At 44.9% G+C, this 19696-nt stretch overlaps 1 protein-coding gene across 2 annotated transcripts in view; it reads right to left on the bottom strand.

Moving 5' to 3' along the window:
* Positions 1–2516: 2516 nt before the first annotated feature.
* SGCZ (sarcoglycan zeta) overlaps positions 2517–19696 on the bottom strand; it is a 4297431-nt gene continuing 4280251 nt past the window's right edge. For both annotated transcript variants that reach the window (XM_085642032.1, XM_085642033.1), the window contains exon 14: positions 2517–3187. In XM_085642032.1, coding sequence (XP_085498158.1) covers positions 2993–3187 — 195 coding nt within the window. In that variant the 3' untranslated portion in view covers positions 2517–2992. The remainder of the gene's footprint in view (positions 3188–19696) is intronic.

Below are 19696 nucleotides of genomic sequence, written 5' to 3'. Positions count from 1 at the left end.
CTCACCGAATTCAGAAGTCATTTGAGACCGAGGTCCACATGAAAGTGAGTGCCAAGGTAAGCTACTTGTGCATGGAGAGATATAGCCCCATAAGACCGGAAACTGATTGAGGAAATAATTCGCAGGTTACAGTGGAGAACTGTTGGAATATGCATCAGAGCTACAGCCTTGCCGCTGCCATAGACAATCAGTGTATGTGTACTTGGCCAGTAGTAAGGAGAGACCTTTCGACACTATGGTTAGTTGGTCTGTGTTTTTTAACTTGTAGACATTGCGGTCCACAATTTAGGGTCCTCTGCAGTTTATGCCGTGTCCTAATGTAGAGGTTTGTTTAGAAAACGCTACCATAATCCAAGCAGGATATTACTGTGGATAAAATGAACATTACGTTTTGCAACTTGGAGAATGAAGAATATTTGATTTTTAAATAAGCAAAACATGCTTAATATATTGAGAATAAGGATGTTGGATCACGGTGCTCTAAAATGTTCTGCACTATTTATTTGCTGCCTCTGTGATCATATGCATGTAAAAAACACCTTACTAAAAATTGAATGTAATACTGTAATGTTCATTTGAACTGTTACAGCTACTTTGCTGTACAGAAAGTACGAATATTTTAGATTTACATTCAAGGTTTTAATGCATAATTGTGGCAACAGTAACATTTTGTTATGAGTCTGTCACAGTGGCAGTTTTCCTAATAAAAACATCCAGTTCGAAGCTTTTTTCTGGACATTAGCATACTGCAGTGGAAACTCTCTGTGTGCATTCTATGTACTGACATTGAATGGAGACATCGAGAAATCAAACAGTAATGACACCCAACAGCTTCAGTCCAGCAGAAGACGGAGACATTTCCTGCATAACCCATTAGTTTTTTCTTGTAAATGTTATAACAATGCCAGCAGTTACATTAGACATCTCTACAGGAAATTATTATGGAATCAAACGGAAAAGTAGTCTAAAGCATTTACTGTAACAATTGGTATGTAACCTGAAGGTCACAGGTTCGAATTCTGAAGGGTAACTCGCCTTTCTTCCGTCGGAAGTACATAAAATTAGTATCCTAGAGTTATGTGCCAGGAATGCATGAAATTATTTTGGGAAAATGCAAGACTGTGGCAGCAAGTGTGGTATGAGAGTTATTATAATTTCGCAAACTAAGCATAATGAACAGCTATCATGGCACAATCGGTTGTGAAATATTCTATTGCTGTAATACAGGGCAATAGTAATATAGAGATTATACAGATGGGTAACTGTCCATTAGAAGTATAGAAATAATATGTTGCTTCCCTTATATATATCCTGCCAGTCAGTCTTCAGATGTCATTTGCATGAGTATATATTTATGTGCAGGATGAAGATTTCCAGAAACTTGTTTGCAAAGAACTAGGTTGGTCAAATTATTGGTGAGGTCCAGCCTCAGCTCACATGATGAGCTCCATTGAGACCAGAAGTAGGTTTTAGTCCACAAGATGTTGCACGTATAGTGCAATTAAACAATTAAACAAACCCTGGACACTCAAGTAGCCTGCATTCGAACCATGGAAACACAGATACAACAACAAATAAATAGGAGAGAGACAAATTAGAAACCTAAAACAAGGTCACTCCATCATAGGAAGGTCTTTCAAACAGAGAATTGTGAAAAGAGTGTTCGAAAGTGTTCTTACCTAGACCTAGACCTAGACCTTTTCTACATACCACTCGGTAATTGAGCTTAAAACATAACCCAAAGTCACAATATCTTCAAACAAAAATGGAGGGAGAAGCTTTCTGGCAAACGTAAAAAGTGGAAGTTTTTCAGTAAATAACTGACTTCAAAGTGATAATTTTCTGGTGCCAAAGCTCTGGAAAGAGGGAGTGGTGGCTTTCAATGACAGACCATGTATCCTACATGCCTCAAGCAACTTTTAGCCAGTCTGAAGAGTTTAACACATTTAAATAGGTTTCAGAAAACAGCAGCTGTATGGCAATATATTGGGCTGAAGATGAAAGTGTTAATTTGCGTCTTTGTCAGCTACCCTCTTCCCATAATCACAGTACAATGGGACCTACCTGCAGGCAGGTTAGACGAGAATAAACAAAATTAAATGCAGTGTTCTGATCTTTGATCTCCAACCAGCAATGTTTCCTTTGGTTCGGCCTGAGACATCAGTATGTGCATGGTTTTAGAGGCGTCATGACCCTCTACAACACGTAGTTTATGACCATAACAGCTAGTTTTTAGAACATCATAGTCTGGAAACAAAAGTAAAAAAAAGCTATAGAACAGGCACTTAAGTATAATGGATAACGTAAAAAAGTACACTTATTAAAAGTATTACTGAATTCTTATATGAGAATTGAAGAAATCAAAATCATTGAAATTAAAAAATAGCAACACTTGACCACATGATTCAAAGAATATTCAGAGAGTAATCCCATTTTTTTGTTAAAAACAATATATTGAATTTAATTGTTTAGTAAAGCAAGCATCACATAATGCTTCAAAATTTTAAAATTGAGGGATAAAAGTTTACATCCAAAAAGTTGGAAAATTGTGCTTTCAAACAGTAAGTTGTTTATCGTACAAGTTCACTATTTTCACTGCCTGTTGGTTACCAGGCAGTAATTTATTTGCACTGTGTACAGTAGCTATGTAATTCATGTATGTTCAGGTCCTCCTGCAGGGTTCCAAAACGATGTGCTTCACTTCATGTAGTATAGGCACCTGTATTACACTCCTTTTTAGTACAAAAAAGGTGATGGTGTGGTCCAGGTTTCCTGACAAAGCTACGTTTTCCACAATAATAGTTCACTTCTCTTAAAGTTCAAGCTGCAGCTAGAAGAGAAGTCAGTAAAGTTTTCCCGCCTCCATTAGGACAACAGCTCCGTTGGACCATTGTGAAGCTTCTGGCTTGTCACAAAGGGAACCAGTAAGAACCTTGAAGCAGTAGGGCAGTAACAGAAGGCTACTCTGGTGTGAGGGGTCTCCAGCATTCTTTCAGCTCCACAGGCAGACATTACTACTGGACTGACATGTGGAGCCTGCGCCTGCTGGAGAAAGGTAAAGTTTTCCATTGGGGCATACGCAGAGCTCGTAAACAGTCTGTCGAGGATTCGAAGAGCTGGGCGCTGATGAAGAAAATGATCCATGTGGTATATTTCCCAGTCGAATTTGATCTGAATTCAAAAATATCTAAAAGAAAGAGAAAGAACATGTTCAAATATCTGTTTCAAATTTGAAGTTCCCTAAGTACTATAGATTAAAGTTTAATGAGTCATTGGCAATGTAGTGCAATTTTATTTTCCAACATGCATGGGTCCGATGAAGTAAACCAATAAACGGCATGTAGAAATGTTGAGACTTTTGTGTTAGGGGTGCTATGCCGAGTTAAACAAATGAGGTCGCTTTTTATCTGTAGAAGTGTGAAACACAGATTATTTTAACATTTGTTAATATGAATTCACTTTCTCTCCAGTATTGGCTTCCAAATGTAAACCACTGTGCAAGACAGATCACATTTTCTAAATTGCCCTGTGACTAACTTAATAATATAGGTAACCTCAAATTCCAAAGATGTACAAATACCCACTATTTCTAAACTCAGTACTTTGTGCATATTTTAATGATGCATATGTTACCCTCATAACCATTTTTCATTCATTAGATTTTACCATATTAATTGCTGAATGCCTGATACACAACGAAAAATCATTGCAAGCTGCAGTTTATTTACCGGCTCTTGGTATTGAGTGTTTTTGGACAACCAACAAATACTATATACCTCTGTGAGCAGAATGGTCTTACCAATGTAACAGCATTTAACTTTTTAAAATTAGTCATCAGGGGAACAATTACAGAAGAAAACGTTGTCATTATTGCCATTTTTACCTACTTACATTCTTTAATTATTTCAGCAATTATTTTCTTTTGCAAAACCATGGACAAACATATTTAAATGAACCCTTGCTGCATTTGGAATTCTGCCTAGTTTCCAGAAATGTATTGCTTTCCGGGTTCACCCTTGTGTTTTACCACAGCAAACCAAGTAAGTTGAAAACGCAAAAAATTGGAATGAGCATTGATGATGCTGTTCTCACTTGTAAATGAAAGTATTTTTTCCATCATTGATGAGTTAAGCACTCATTAATGTATCATACATGCACTCACTAAACATTACATTCATGTGTCCATTCTTCCTTCCACTAAACCATTCTTCCATTCACTCTCTGACACGACCACAATAAAGCATACGCACACACTCATGAATATGAGAGAGATAAATTAAACATGATACTATTCATGCAAAGGCACTGAAGGCAGATATTGAAACATTAGTAGACCTGTTCTACCCATGTTTGGAAAGATTTGGGAAGAGGAAAAGGTGCCACCAGACTGCAAGGAGGGATATCGCATTGAGACCCCCAAGAAAGGTGACCTGAATAACTGTGCAAACTGCGAGGTATAACTCATCTATCAACCCTAGGAAAAGTGTTCAACAGAGTTATCCTGAATAGAATGAAGGGACAAGTCAGCACTCAGTTGTGAGACCAGCAAGCTGACTTCTGAAAAGATAGATGCTGCGCAGACCAGACTGCAACACTGCACATCATCATTGAGCAGTTGATAGAATGGAGCTCCCCACTCTATGTCAAGTTCATTGACTATGAATAGGCATTCAACAGCATGGACAGAAAGCCCCTTTGGAAACTCCTCTCCCACTATGGTGTGCCAGAAAAAACTTATAAGAATCACCAGGAATTCTTACGAGCAAATGACCTGCAAGCTAGCCCATGGAGGACAACTCACAGAAGCCTTCTAAGCGAGGACCAGAATCCACCAGGGTTATTTGCTCTCTCTTTTTCTCTTCATACTGGCCATAGACTGGATCATGAAGACATCAACAGCAAGGAGAAGAAATGGGATCCAGTGGACACCTTGGACGCAGTTCAATGACCTTGACTTTCCAGACAACCCAGCTCTACTCTCTCATGTCCATCTGCAGATGCAAGAGATTTCTGCAATGTGGCAGTCACATCAGCAAACCTTGAGCTCAGCATGCACAGGGGGAAACCAAGATCCTTAAGGCTAACATGGCCAGCACAAATGCAGTCACTCTTGCAGGTGATGCACTAGAAGAGGTTAAGGCATTTACATACCTAGCCAGTGTCATAGATAAGCAGTGCGGCACGGATGCCAATGTCAAGGCAAGAATGGGCAAATCAAGGGCTGCTTTCATTCAGCTAAAGACAAAGAGCTCCAGGCACCAAGTGCTGCAAACCAAGATGAGGCTTTTTAACACCAATGTAAAAATCGGTCCTTCTGTATGGAGCAGATCTTGGAGGCCAACAGTGACCACAACAAACAAAGTCCAGCCCTTCACATTTTTTAGGAAAGTCCTCCAAATTCATTAGGTAAACACATCAGCAACAATGACAGCAGACTTTCAAACTCCCTGCTCATGAAGAAATCATGAAAAGACGGGGGGCTGCATAGGTCACACCCTCCGCAAGCCCTCATCAAACACCACCAGGCAAGCCCTCACCTCGAACCCTCAGAGGAAAAGAGGTCAAGAAGCACCTGGCATTGAGGCATTGAGGCTGACTGCAAGGAGATGGGTTACACCTGGAGTTAGATTGGAAGAAAAACCTAAGAAAGTGATGGCTGTGGAGTCCTTGTTGATGGCCTATCCCCCAGGAGGGGTATTAGGCATAAGTAAGTACAACTAGAAAAAGAAAATATGCTGTCATCTAAACACAGCCATATATAGCAGCAGATGTCTGACTTGCAGCGGCATTGTACATAGTCTAACATTGTTTTAAAGTTTCAGCATGGCAACTACATTTATAACAAAACTGCTGGCCATCTTGGAATGGTAAAACAATGTAACACTATGGACAACAGCATTTCATAATTGTCAACTAAAAGTAGCAAAGTAGAATACAGTGCACTGCAAATGAAGGCAAGCAGCCTGTCAGTTCTATCTATCTATCTATCTATCTATCTATCTATCTATCTATCTATCTATCTATCTATCTATCTATCTATCTATCTATCTATCTATCTATCTATCTATGTATATATATATATATATATATATACATATATATATACACATATATATATATATATATATATATTCACTGAAAAAACCATCGGTTTCAAGCACGTTCTAGTTAGAAATTAGCATTTAAGAAACCTTAGACATTCACTGAAAAAAACATAGGTTTCAGGGGCGTTATAGTTAGTTGGACATTTCACTCGAACAAAACCCGTGAAATTCCCCCGTTATAGTTAGTTCAGCAATGCACTGCTGATGACGTCACATATTACATCACTCATGACATGGTCAGTGACATCACTGATGACATCACTGATGACATCTCAAATGACATCACTGATGACATCACTGTTGACATTATCCAGTTTCTGTAAAGTTTAAATATTTTAACATATATAGGGAAAGGCGTATTGAAGAATGAGTGGGTGTATAAGTGTCTGAATGGATGATTTAGTAGGTTCGTGAGTGACTCTATAAGTGAGTGATTAAACGTATCTTACTGAATGCATGGGTTAGTGACTAAACTGTGGGAATGACTGTATCCATCTGTCTGTTGGTGTGTAAGCGGCTGCATCGGTTTGTGAATAACTACATGAGTGTATATATGAGTTATTGATTTGTTGACTGAGTATGTGTATGGTTGCCTGACTGTCTTTGTGGGTGGGGTGTGTGTGACTCTGTGCATAGATGTGTGAGTGGGTGATTCACTGGGTGCATGGTTTCAAGACTGCATCTGTGATGGACTGTATGGGTGGGTGAGTGTGTGTATGGGTGTGTTAGTGAGTGAATGTATATCTCAGTGGTGCATGTGTGAGTAACTACATATGTGAAAGGTAGTATGGTTTTTTCAGTGAATTTCAAAGGTTTTTTAAATGCTAATTTCTAACTATAACGTGCCTGAAACCTATGGTTTTTTTCAGTGAATTTCTAAGGTTTTTCAAATGCTAGTTTTTAACAATGCCTACAGAAGTATGACATGTGAAGAAAGAAGAAAAAACGCACAGAAAGAAGGACAAGAAATGTAGAAAGAAACAACAGAAGTCCACAAAGATGAAGAAAAATGCAGGAAAAAGCAAGACGTGCAGAAGAACCAACGGAGGAGCAGAAAGAGGCCTTGTTGCAAAATCATCCTGTGCCCACAATTTTTTCAGACGGGTACTGAAGGTAACTGACTCTGATTAACCAGGCCTAGAGCCAGTGCTATTCTATAAGACACTTAGAATACAGTGAAAACACCTACATACACTAGGGAACACTATTCGTTGGGGTACCCCTGTGATTAGCATGACCTCCTCTGTAAGTCCCTAGTACATAATAGGGCAGGCGGATTAAAACTACCTCTTAAAACGTGCCACGGGGTGCGTTTGCACAGTGGTGAAGGGAGGAGGGGCCTGAGGTGTCATGTGTGCAAACACGCCCTGTGGCCGTTTTAAGTTGGGAGATTAAGTCCCCTTAAATCCTGAGGGTCCATGGGGTCCAACTAGTACCTCCAGTAAGCACCACAAAGCTGCATTGCAGAGAGGTGGTCCAAGGCCATGCCCCATTTTACAACTCTCCACAATGCAACTCTGTGGCACTTTCTGGACAACTTAAAACACGCCACAGGGCACGTTTGCACACTTGTGACATCAGGCCACACCTCCTCCCTGCACCACTGCACAAATGCACCCCCTGGTGCGTTGTAAATTGGGGGATTAAGTCCCCTTGAGTCCTGAGGGTCCCTGGGGGCCAACTAGCCCACCACTTACCTCCAGTAAGTGCCACAGAGCTATGTTGCAGAGCGGTGTAAAAGGGGGCATTGCCTGGGCCACCTCGCTGCAACGCAGTGCAGTGGCGCTTACTGGAGGTAAGTGGTGGGCTAGTTGGCCCCCAGGGACCCTCAGGATTGAAGATGAATTAATTCCCCAACTTAAAATGTGCCACAGGGCGTGTTTGCACACATGTCACCTCAGGCCCCGCCAGGGGGTGTGTTTGCAGAGTGCTACAGGGAGGGGGCGGGGTCTCTGGCACGATGCCGGTCTTTTTTCATTTATTTATTTTTTAAAGAAGGGGGCTTTGTGGCCCCCCTTCCTTTTTTATTTTATGGGTCCTGGGGACCCCATCCCCCAGGGCCTGACCCCCATTAAAAATAAAATATAAATATTACGGGAAGAGACTAAGAGAGCCGCATGGGTCCCCTTCCCGTGCCAATTCCAGCACCAGGGACCCCATCCCCTGGGGCATGGCCAAATATTTTTTTTTTATTATGGAGGGGGGCTGTGTGGCCCCCCTCCTAAGGCCTCTATTGGCCCCGGGGACCCCATCCCCCGGGGCCAGCCTTCATTTATTTATTTTTCTTTGGGAGGGGGTTGCATGGCCCCCCCTCCCGGGTCACTCCTAACCCCGGGGACCCCATCCCCCAGGGCTGGCCCTCTCCTTTGGGGACTGTGGGGGGGGGTGCGCGGATCCACCGCAGCCATAGATATCACTATCTTTATTTCTTAATTTCTCAAAAACTACTGAACGGATTTACACAATTTTTAAAGAGGATGCTTTCTGAGCCAAGCAGTACCTTTTTGCTAAATTTGGTGTACTTCTGTTCAGCAGTTTTTGCTTAACTGTGTCTAAACTTTCCTATGGGAAATTGATTTTTTAACCTCTATTTTTTGATTTTCTCTGGAACTACTAAACGGATTTACACCATTTAAAAAAAAGGTCTGTTTCTGAGCCAAGGGCTACCTCTTTGCAAAATTTGGTGTAATTCCATTTAGAAGTTCGGGCTGTAGCCTGTTCCAAAATTTCCCATGGAGAAAACATGTTTTGGGACCCCCCTTTTTTCTCGCCCCCCGCTTGACGAATCACCCCCAAACTTTCAGAATAGGAGCTGACCGGAGTGCCCCACCAGTTCTGAAAAGTTCGCGAAGATTCGTCATCCGGCGCCAAAGTTATTGGGAAAAGAATGTTATGTTATGTTATGTTATGTTATGTTAAAATGGCTTTTATAGAGCGCACGGCTACTCAAAAAGAGTGTCCCGGCGCTTTTATTTAAGGTAGGCTGCAGTATACTAACATAACACATTAAAAGAGAAAAAGTCACAGACCGAAAGAAAACAATAAGCAAAACAAGACCTACTGGGTGAACAACCAGGTTTTGAGGTCCTTTCTAAAAGCTAGTAGGCTAGTGGCTCCCCGAAGTGTAAGAGGCAGACAGTTTCACAGCTGTGGCGCCAGTAGTCCAAAGGAGCGACCTCCCAGGCGCGCTCTCTTCGCTCGCGGGACGATCGCCAAAAACAGGGATTCTGATCTCAGAGAGCGAGCCGGTCGGTAGAAGGCGAGTCTCCTTTGGAGGTACTTTGCTCCCGTCGCATGGAGGGCCTTGTATGTCAGGGTCAGAGCCTTAAAGGCGATCCGCTTGCGGATTGGGAGCCAGTGCAGGGTCTGGAGCAAACCCGCAGTACTAGCGCGTCTATTCAGTCCAAAAATCGCTCTCGCCGCAGCATTCTGCACAATTTGGAGCCGCTGTAGCAGGTACTCTGGCAGGCCCAGGTACAAAGCGTTTGAATAATCAAGCCTAGAGCCTATCAGGGCCTGCACAGTCAGCTTCCTGTGCTCCTCCGATAGGAGGGGAAGAAACCTCCGTAGCATCCTAAGGAGGCCGAAACAAGTGCCCGACACTCCCAGGATCTGGGACTTCATAGTCAACCCCTTGTCCATCTTGACCCCCAAGTTCTTAGCCATTTGGGATGAACAAGTTGGGGGGAACATATTGGTAGGCCACCAAGCCTGCCAATCTGGCTCCGTTTCACACCCAAAGAAAAGTACCTCGGACTTATCGGAATTGCACTTGAGGCTGTTCAGTTGAAACCATTGAAACACAGCCTCAAGGCAATCCCGGATACTCTCCCCATCAAAGTCTCCTCCTCTCTTGCACGAGAAGAGGAGCTGGGTGTCGTCTGCATAGGATACAATCCGGGCCCCAAACGACTCCGCCAATGCCGCCAGAGGGGTCATGAAGATATTAAAGAGGGTCGGGCTCAAAATAGAGCCCTGAGGGACCCCGACTCCCAAAGGCGGCATCACGGCGGAATCTGGCGAGGCCCAGACAGTTTGCCGGCGGCCCGCTAGAAAGGAGGAAAACCAGCTAAAGCTGAATTTCCTATGGATAATAGGTCCTAACTATAACTACCTACTGGCGACCGCCAGTAGGTAATATATAATTTAAAATGACTGCTCCAACATCAGAAACAGACTCCAGCCCGGTCTGGCTCACTGTGGAGAGATGTTATTTTTGACCACACACAACCAGGTAACGAGTTTTCGGAGTTCCAATCAGTCTTTATCAAATATATATATATATATATATATATATATATACATATATATATATATATATATATATATGTCCAAAGCTCAAAAGTTGCCCCTCAGTTTAAGAAGCACTCGAACCACAGTGTTCGCACTACAGCATTTATTGGTACGGGCAAAGTCCACATGCCGATATAATGTCAGCTGCTTTGGCACGCCAGACGCGTTTCGAATCTCTTCTTCCTCAGCGGCGTGGCAGAGAATGTATGCAGTTCCGGCTTATCCCCGCATTTTAAGACCAATGGCACGCCCCCAGATGGGCTGTCTCAATAGAACTGCGCCGTATATATATATATGTATGTATATATGATTCGTCAAGCGGGGGCTAAGAAAAAAGGGGGGTCCCAAAACGCGTTTTCCCCATGTTAATGTACATAGGAAATTTTGCGACGAGCTACAGCCCGAACAGCTGAACGGAATTACCCCAAATTTGGCAGAAAGGTACAGCCTGGTTCAGAAAGCGTCCTTTTTTTTTAAATGGTGTAAATCTGTTCAGTTGTTTTTGAGAAATTCAAAAATGAAGAGTCAAAAAATCAATTTCCCATAGAAAACTTTGTGCAAGGCTATAGCCGAAATTCCTCAACGGAATTACCCCAAATTTTGCAAAAAGGTAGTGCTTGGATCAGAAAGCAACCTTTTTTTTTAAATGGTGTAAATCCGTTCAGTAGTTGATGAGAAATTAGAAAAATAAAAGTTTCGATATCTGGGCGGAACCTAAGTCCCGTGCACGAGCATCACTGTGATTGGCTCTCAACACTCCAAACCAGGAAGTGTTGGCAGCCATCTTGTGGCTTGGTAGAGGTGAGTCACCAGAAAATAGAAAAACAAAGGTATAAACAGGAGAAGGGGACAGCGTAGAAACACCCTGATCCCGTAGGTCTGTTCAGGGGGTCCCAGAAGGACCCCCAGGGCCCCAAAAAGATGTATTTATTTTTTAATTTCGGCATGTTTGCACAGTGGTGCAGGGAGGGGGCGGGCCTGACATAGCAAGTGTGCAAATGCACCCCCTGGCACATTGTAAATTGGGGGATTAAGTCCCCTTCAAACCTGAGGGTCCCTGGGGGCACACCAGGAACCTCCAGTAGGCACCAGAGAGCTACGTTGCAGAGAGGTGCTGAGAGGCCACCCCCTTTTTACACCTCTCTGCAATGCAGCTCTGTGGCGCTTACTGCAGGGAGCTGGTGGGCTAGCTGGCCCCCAGGGACCCTCAGGACTCAAGGGGATGTAATCCCCCAATTTACAACGCTCCAGGGGCGCATTTGCACAGTGGTGCAGGGAGGGGAGCGTGGCCTGATGTGACAAGTGTGCAAACGTACCCTGTGGCGCGTTATAAGTTGGGGTATTAAGTCCCCTTGAATCCTGGGGGTCCCTGGGGGTCAACTAGACCACCAGGTACCTCCAGTAAGCGCCAGGGAGCTGCGTTGCATAGAGATGGTCTAAGGCCATGCCCCCTTTTTACATCACTCTGTAACGCAGCACTGTGGCGCTTACTGTAGGTACCTGGTGGGCTAGTGGGCCCCCAGGGACCTTCAGGACTCAAAGGGACTTAATCCCTCAATTTACAACACACCAGGGGGTGTGTTGCACAGTGGTGAAGGGAGGGGGCGTGGCCTGATGTGACACATGTGCAAACACGCCCTGTGGCGTGTTTTAAGTTGGGGTATTAAGTCCCCTTGAATCCTGAGTGTCCCTGGGGGCCAACTTGCCTACCAGGTACCTCCAGTATGCACCAGGGAGCTTCGTTGCAGAGAGGTGTTCTGAGGCCAGGCCCCTTTTTACACCTCTCTGCAACGAAGCTCTGTGGCGCTTACTGGAGGTACCTGGTGGGCTAGTTGGCCCCCAGGGACCATCAGGACTCAAGGGGAATTAATCCCCCAACTTAAAACGCACCAGGGGGCACGTTTGCACAGTGGTGAAGGGAGGGGGCGGGGCCTGACATAGCAAGTGTGCAAACCCACCCCCTTTACATTGTTAAGTGGGGGATTAAGTCCCCTTCAATCCTAAGGGTCCCTGGGGGCGAACTAGCCCACCAGGTACCGCCAGTATGTGTCAAGGGAGCTGCTGCAGAGAGGTGTTAAAAGGCCACGCCCCTTTTTACACCTCTCTGCAACGCAGCTCTGTGGTGCTTACTGGAGGTAGCTGGTGGGCTAGCTGGCCCATAGGGACCCTCATGACTCAAGGGGATGTAATCCCCCAATTTACAATGCTCCAGAGGGTGCCTTTGCACAGTGGTGCAGGGAGGGGGCTTGGCCTGATGTGACAAGTGTGCAAACACGCCCTGTGGCGTGTTTTAAGTTGGGGTATTAAGTCCCCTTGAATCCTGAGGGTCCCTGGGGGCCAACTAGCCCACCAAGTACCTCCAGTAAGCACAATGTGAGTTGCGATGCAGAGAGGTGTAAAAAAGGGGCGTGGCCTCGGACCACCTCCCTGCAACGCAGCTCTGTGGCGCTTACTGGAGGTACCTGGTGGGATAGTTGGCCCCCTAGGACCCTCAGAACTCAAGGGGAATTAATCCCCCAACTTAAAACGCGCCAGGGGGTGCGTTTGCACAGTGGTGAAGGGAGGGGGCAGGGCCTTATATGACATGTGTGCACTTATGCAATCTCTCCGCCAAAGCCCAAACACTTATAAATTCACCATGCACTCTCCTTGCAGCACTCTAATCATCCAGTCACTACCCATGTACTCATGCACTGCCACAATACCCTGAGCAGTACCCATGCAGTCCAGCCATCACCCTGTCACTACCCATGCACTCCTCCAATCACCCAGCGAGCACCATGTACTTATCCAATGACCCTGGTAAAGCCCAGGCACTTATAAATTCACCATGCTCTGTCCTTGCAGTACTTTAATCATCCAATCAGTACACATGTACTTATGCAATGAATCCGGGCACTAACACATGCACTGCTACAATCCCCTGTGCCCTACCCATGCAGTCCTCTAACCACCTACACAGTAGTGATTCACTCCTCCAATTATCCAGGTTGTACCCATGCACTCCAGAAATCCCTCTGTCACTACCCATGCACTCGTCAAATCAGCCATCCAGCATCATGTACTTGACATTACGCTCTAGTCTCAGCCGCAGGAGTGAGCTGTTACGGGGCCATTATCCGTTCCAGGGGTACTTGCTGCTGCTAACTCAGGGACACTCATTGCTGCTAATTTTCCTTTGCTGCTGCTAGTTCACTTACCGGATTTCGGTCTTTTACTGTGTTTATTGTGTTTTTATCTGTATTCTTATCCGCATACCCTCATTTAAAAACAGAATTCACTCACCTGCCGCTTGAGCGGGATCTTTCTCTCTCCTCCAAGTCACGAGCGCCAACCTGGATCGGTCTAGATCTCATACTTTGAGCGCCATTTTGCAACGCACATCAACCCTCTCAGACGGGGACACTATAAAAAACAGAGTAATGCAAGCGCGCAGCTGTTCTTGACATTACGCTCTAGTCTCAGCCGCAGGAGTGAGCTGTTACGGGGCCATTATCTGTTCCAGGGGTACTTGCTGCTGCTAACTCAGGGACACTCATTGCTGCTAATTTTCCTTTGCTGCTGCTAGTTCACTGACTGGATTTCGGTCTTTTACTGTGTTTATTGTGTTTTTATCTGTATTCTTATCCGCATACCCTCATTTAAAAACAGAATTCACTCACCTGCCGCTTGAGCGGGATCTTTCTCTCTCCTCCAAGTCACGAGCGCCATCTTGGATCGGTCTAGATCCTATACTTTGAGCGCCATTTTGCAACGCGCATCAACGCTCTCAGACGGGGAGACTATAAAAAACAGAGTAATGCAAGCGCGCAGCTGTTCTTGACATTACGCTCTAGTCTCAGCCGCAGGAGTGAGCTGTTACGGGGCCATTATCCGTTCCAGGGGTACTTGCTGCTGCTAACTCAGGGACACTCATTGCTGCTAATTTTCCTTTGCTGCTGCTAGTTCACTTACCGGATTTCGGTCTTTTACTGTGTTTATTGTGTTTTTATCTGTATTCTTATCCGCATACCCTCATTTAAAAACAGAATTCACTCACCTGCCGCTTGAGCGGGATCTTTCTCTCTCCTCCAAGTCACGAGCGCCATCTTGGATCGGTCTAGATCCTATACTTTGAGCGCCATTTTGCAACGCGCATCAACGCTCTCAGACGGGGAGACTATAAAAAACAGAGTAATGCAAGTGCGCAGCGCGCGCGCGCCGCGGGCGCGCCACAGGCGCTCCAGAGGCAAGCCCGTCTGCGCCCGTCCGCGCTCCGGACGAGAGCCGGACTCTGGACGACGAATGCGATTCCAACAAGGTACGCCATGTGTACTCTAAAAACCACCTAATAGAGATAGGCAGGAGAGAAAATAGTGGAACTGTTGCTGCTAGTGATTTTAATGGCAGTGCCAGTGAGATCAGGGCAAACACAGGAAATTTAAATGCCAACATTCATGGCCATCTCAACTGTGGATTGATCAACAGCAGATCCTTGGTAAAGCACTATTCCGAAATAGCGTTACTAATTGAGAACCTTAAGCTAGACGCTCTGTTTCTTACAGAAACTTGGATTAGAGCGGACTCCGCAGTCGAAATTGGACTTGCTTGCCCGGAAGGATTTAAAATTGTACACAAACCCAGAGACGTGGGAATGGGAGGAGGGGTAGGGCTGATTTTCAGGGAGGAATTAAACTTCACCCTGCTACAAGTGGACAAGCTAGAGGGGTTTGAACTGATGGGCTTCTCGCTACAGGAAGCCAGGGGTAACCTTTTATCAGACCTACTATGCTACCGCCCTCCGGGGAGTAAAACCTCACAGCAACCCCTTCTGGACATCATTGTTAACCTATCCCTATCGCATTCTAACATGATCATCCTGGGAGATTTTAACTGGTGGGAGAATGTTAGCCTGCGAAACCAATTGAGAGATTTGAAGTATACATGCCATAATCTAGGTCTTCAACAACTAGTTAACTCCCCGACACATCAGGGAGGGCATATACTCGACCTCTTATTTGCTAACGAGTCAGAGGTGGAACTCTTAGACATTTTCCCCCAAACCTGGACGGACCATTACTTGATACATTTCTCAGTACGGGCAGATGTATCTCCTGCCCAAGCCAACATGGCCGGGCTATTTCGGAAAGGGAGAAACTGGGCTAAATTAACAAGGACTGGCGCACTCCTCACACCGCCCTCGAAGAGCCCTTTCCAGAGCTCTAATACTGTGGAGGATAACTATAACATATACCAGGAGTACATCACGTCTGCACTGGATAATCTGATCCCCATGAAAAAAGTGAAAATAAGAAAGAAAATCTCAGCGCCCTGGTACACTGATGATCTAAGACAATTAAGATCACAATGCAAAAAAGCTGAAAGGGCATGGAGGAAGGGGTATGCGGACAGAGATAAGGCTACTCTGAGGTCAATACTAGGCAGATATAAATTACTTATTCTGGAAAGTAAAGCCCAATTCTTTGCTCAATCTATTCTGCAGGCCCCAAATGGGATTACGGAGCTTTTCAGAATAGCAAAAACCATCTCAGCCCCAACTTGCCTGGAGAACAGAGTAGTCCCCTCACAAAAGCTCTGTGATGAGATCGCCACCCACTTTCAAGATAAAGTGGCTAAAATTGTCGACCGTTTTAAGGACAACGAGGCGATCGCCCTCAGCCCCGGAGAAAACCCAGTAACAAATGGGAGCTTGGCTCAACATAACCCTTTGACTGCCTTTCCTACTATGTCGGCCCCTATTTTTGACTCCTTGGTCAGGAGCATCTCCTCCGGCTCACCCCTTGACCCCTTGCCCCAGAAGATGTGGAAAACATACGGCCATCTAACCTTCCCGTGGCTGTGCCAGATCTGTAACCAATCACTGGAAGCCTGACAAGTGCCGGCCACATGGAAGCAGGCTGAGGTTTCCCCTCTTATTAAAAAACCCTCCCTGGATCCCACTAATCCAGCCAATTTCTGACCTATCTCCTTGCTCCCTTTCCCTATTAAGATCCTGGAAAGGGTCGTGAGCAGATCTATCTCGGAATTCCTTGAGGAGCATCATCTGTTAGACGTGGACCAGTTTGGTTTTCGCCCTGGTCATGGGACGGAGTCTGCTCTGGTCACGGTGCTAGATAATCTGCGTATGCGGGCTGACACCGGGAGCACCACGGTGCTGGTGCTCCTGGATATGTCAGCCGCATTCGACACAGTGAGCCACCCTATCTTACTGGAGCGACTGGAGGAGATAGGAATAAAAGGCCGTGCGTTACAGTGGCTCCGCTCCTATCTTGTGGAAAGACAGCAGGCGGTAACGCTGGGACCTTTCTCTTCAGAAAAATCTCCCGTGGCCTATGGAGTTCCACAGGGCTCCAGTATCAGCCCCATTCTTTTTAATATATATCTGCAACCAGTATTTGCTGCTATTAAAGCATTTGGGGTTGAACTAGTAAATTATGCAGACGATACACAGCTGGTATTTTCGCTGGAAGGTAAACAGGCGATGCCTTTAGAACAGTTTCAAAACTGCATGCGCCTGACCACAGATTGGCTGAGGAATAACTCCCTGCAGTTTAATGCAGCAAAAACCGAAGTGATGTTCTACTCGCCACCAGGGCAGAGTCATCACCTGGCGACTGAGTTCAGGCTAACCCCGGAGGAGGCTCCACTTGTTCTGGCAGACTCCATCCGGATCCTCGGCGTCATGTTTGACAGCAACCTTCAATTAGATTCGCAAGCAAACAAGACCGCCAGTGTGTGTTTTGGGCTGCTGCGAGTACTCCGCCGAATACTTCCGTTCTTGCCAGACAACTCACGTGCTCTGATTGTAAGGAGCACAGTGCTCAGCAGACTGGACTACTGCAATGCCCTATACTTAGGAGCCCCCCAATATATCTTGCAGGGATTACAGAGAGTCCAGTCTGCTGCAGCGAAGCTGGCGCTTAACCGCAGTCACAATTCTTCCTCCACCCAGGCGCTGCGTGAGCTCCACTGGCTACCGATCAAAGAAAGAATTCATTTTAAGTCCCTATGCCTTGTCCACAAAGCTATGCACGGGGAGGGTCTGGCCCCTCTGCAGGACAGATTCTCACGCTATTCCCCTCCAAGAAAGTTGCACTCCTCTAACGCCAATCTACTGACACAACCTAGGTTCAAACGTGCCAGGATGGGTGGGAGGGCCTTTAGTGTGGCAGGAGCTCGTTTATGGAATGAGCTCCCTTGGAACATCAGACAACTAGACTCCTTGTTGGAATTCAGGAAGAGCCTCAAGACCTGGCTCTTCCCAAAAGCCTGATTGCTGCTTCTCTCCTGTAGCATGAGTAGTTGATTGTTTTGTCAGAGCGCCAGGATACCCGTAGGGTGACAGTCTGCGCTATATAAGTGAATATACAATACAATACAATACAATATTTATCCAATCACACCGCCAAAACCCAAGCAGTTATAAAATCACCATGCACTGTCCTTGCAGCACTCTAATCATCCAGTCACTACCCATGTACTCATGCAATGACCCAGGCACTAACTCAAGGCAAATACAGAGGAGGTCATGCTAATTACAGGGTACCCCAACACATAGTGTTCCCTAGTGTATGTAGGTGTTTTTACTGTATTCTAAGTGTCTTTTAGTATAGCACTGGCTCCGGTCCTGGTTTGTCAGAGTCAGTTACCACCAGCACCCGTCACTAAAAAGTTGGGGGCACAGGAGGACTTTCTGCTCCTCTGCTGGTTCTTTCTGCACATCTTTGCTTCTTCCTGCAGTTTTCTTCATCTTTCTGGACTTCTTTTGCCTCTTTCTTCACATGTCCTAACTTTGTAGGCATAGCTAGAAATTAGCATTTAAATTCCCTGATAAAACTATAGGTTTCAGGCACGTTATAGTTAGAAATTAGCATCTAAAAAACCATTGAAATTCACTGAAAAAAACATAGGTTTCAGGCACGCTATAGTTAGAAATTAGCATTTAAAAAACCATTGAAATTCCCTGATAAAACTATAGGTTTCAGGCACGTTATAGTTAGAAATTAGCATCTAAAAAACCATTGAAATTCACTGAAAAAACCATAGGTTTCAAGCACGCTATAGTTAGAAATTAGCATTTAAAAAACCTTAAAAATTCACTGAAAAAAACAGAGGTTTCAGAGACGTTATAGTTAGTTGGACATTTCACTCATACAAAACCACAGAAATTCCCCCGTTATAGTTAGTTCAGCTAACTATTACTCGCGCCCCCGCAATGCATTGCTGATGATATCACATATTACATCATTCATGACATGGTCAGTGACATCACTGATGACATCACTGGTGACATTATCGCATATGGTGTATGATCTATCTTCTCTCAACTTGACCAATTCATGTATCATGGCTTGATGGAAAGCTTCAATATTGTCAAATGCTACATTAGGATTAAATATTGATTTTATTTTAAGGCCACTTTTTGAAGGTATATCCACTGTAAAGCCTAGGTCTTTCAAGGTTGATCCCGCATTTATAATGGTTGTAGCATGATCTCTGATTTCAAGTTCGTGTATTGCTAGGATCGATTCAGCTTCTTCCACTGTGAAACTGCCTGATTGAGAGTCCTGCTCAAATTCTAGATTGGAATTTGTCAATTGTCTCCGATCTGTTCGTTTGGATGTTGCATGTAACTTCCTTAGTTTTAATTTACTTATGAATAAAAATAGATCTATACGGGTATTTACATAGTTCCAGTTGGTTGTGGGACAAAAGGATAGCCCCAACTTGAGCAATGATTGGATGTCAGAATACGTTTTGATAAATTGATAATGGGATTATCAATCTCCATTGCGTCAAATTTGTTTGTATTGCTATGCCAGTACTTGGATCTGCCCCCTCTTCTTGTTAATCTCAGTTTCTCTTTTTGTTTGCGGCCTTTCTTTTTGGTCTTCCTCGACCTCTTCCTGTTCCCTCCTCGATTGTACTTGCCCCTTGGATCAGGAGGCATATGCCTAGTTGCTGCATTACTAGGATGTGGCACCTTGGAACAGAATAGGCCCTTTAAATTTGTTTGCCTATTCGTACTTGTACATTGAGGGAATCATATTTCCCCTATACAACAGTTCCAGGGTATTGCTTACCCCAGTGGTTCCCAAACTGGGGTCCGGGGACCCCCAGGGGTCCGTGACACATTGCCAGGGGTTCCGCAGGCAGCAGTTTTAAAAGCAATGCAAAGTTCCTTGTATAAACAGCAGTTTTTGGGCACCAATAAAAGTGTCAAGATAACTCCGATGATTAATGTACCTGCTGGAGAGAGATGGGGGGTTCGTCCAGTGGCAGCTTTGAGTCATCTTAGG

The sequence above is a fragment of the Triturus cristatus genome, chromosome 2_2, assembly GCF_964204655.1.
Source record: "Triturus cristatus chromosome 2_2, aTriCri1.1, whole genome shotgun sequence".
NCBI lineage: Eukaryota > Metazoa > Chordata > Amphibia > Caudata > Salamandridae > Triturus > Triturus cristatus.
The sequence above is the reverse complement of the archived record's forward strand: the minus strand, read 5'-3'. Positions and strand labels throughout refer to the sequence as shown.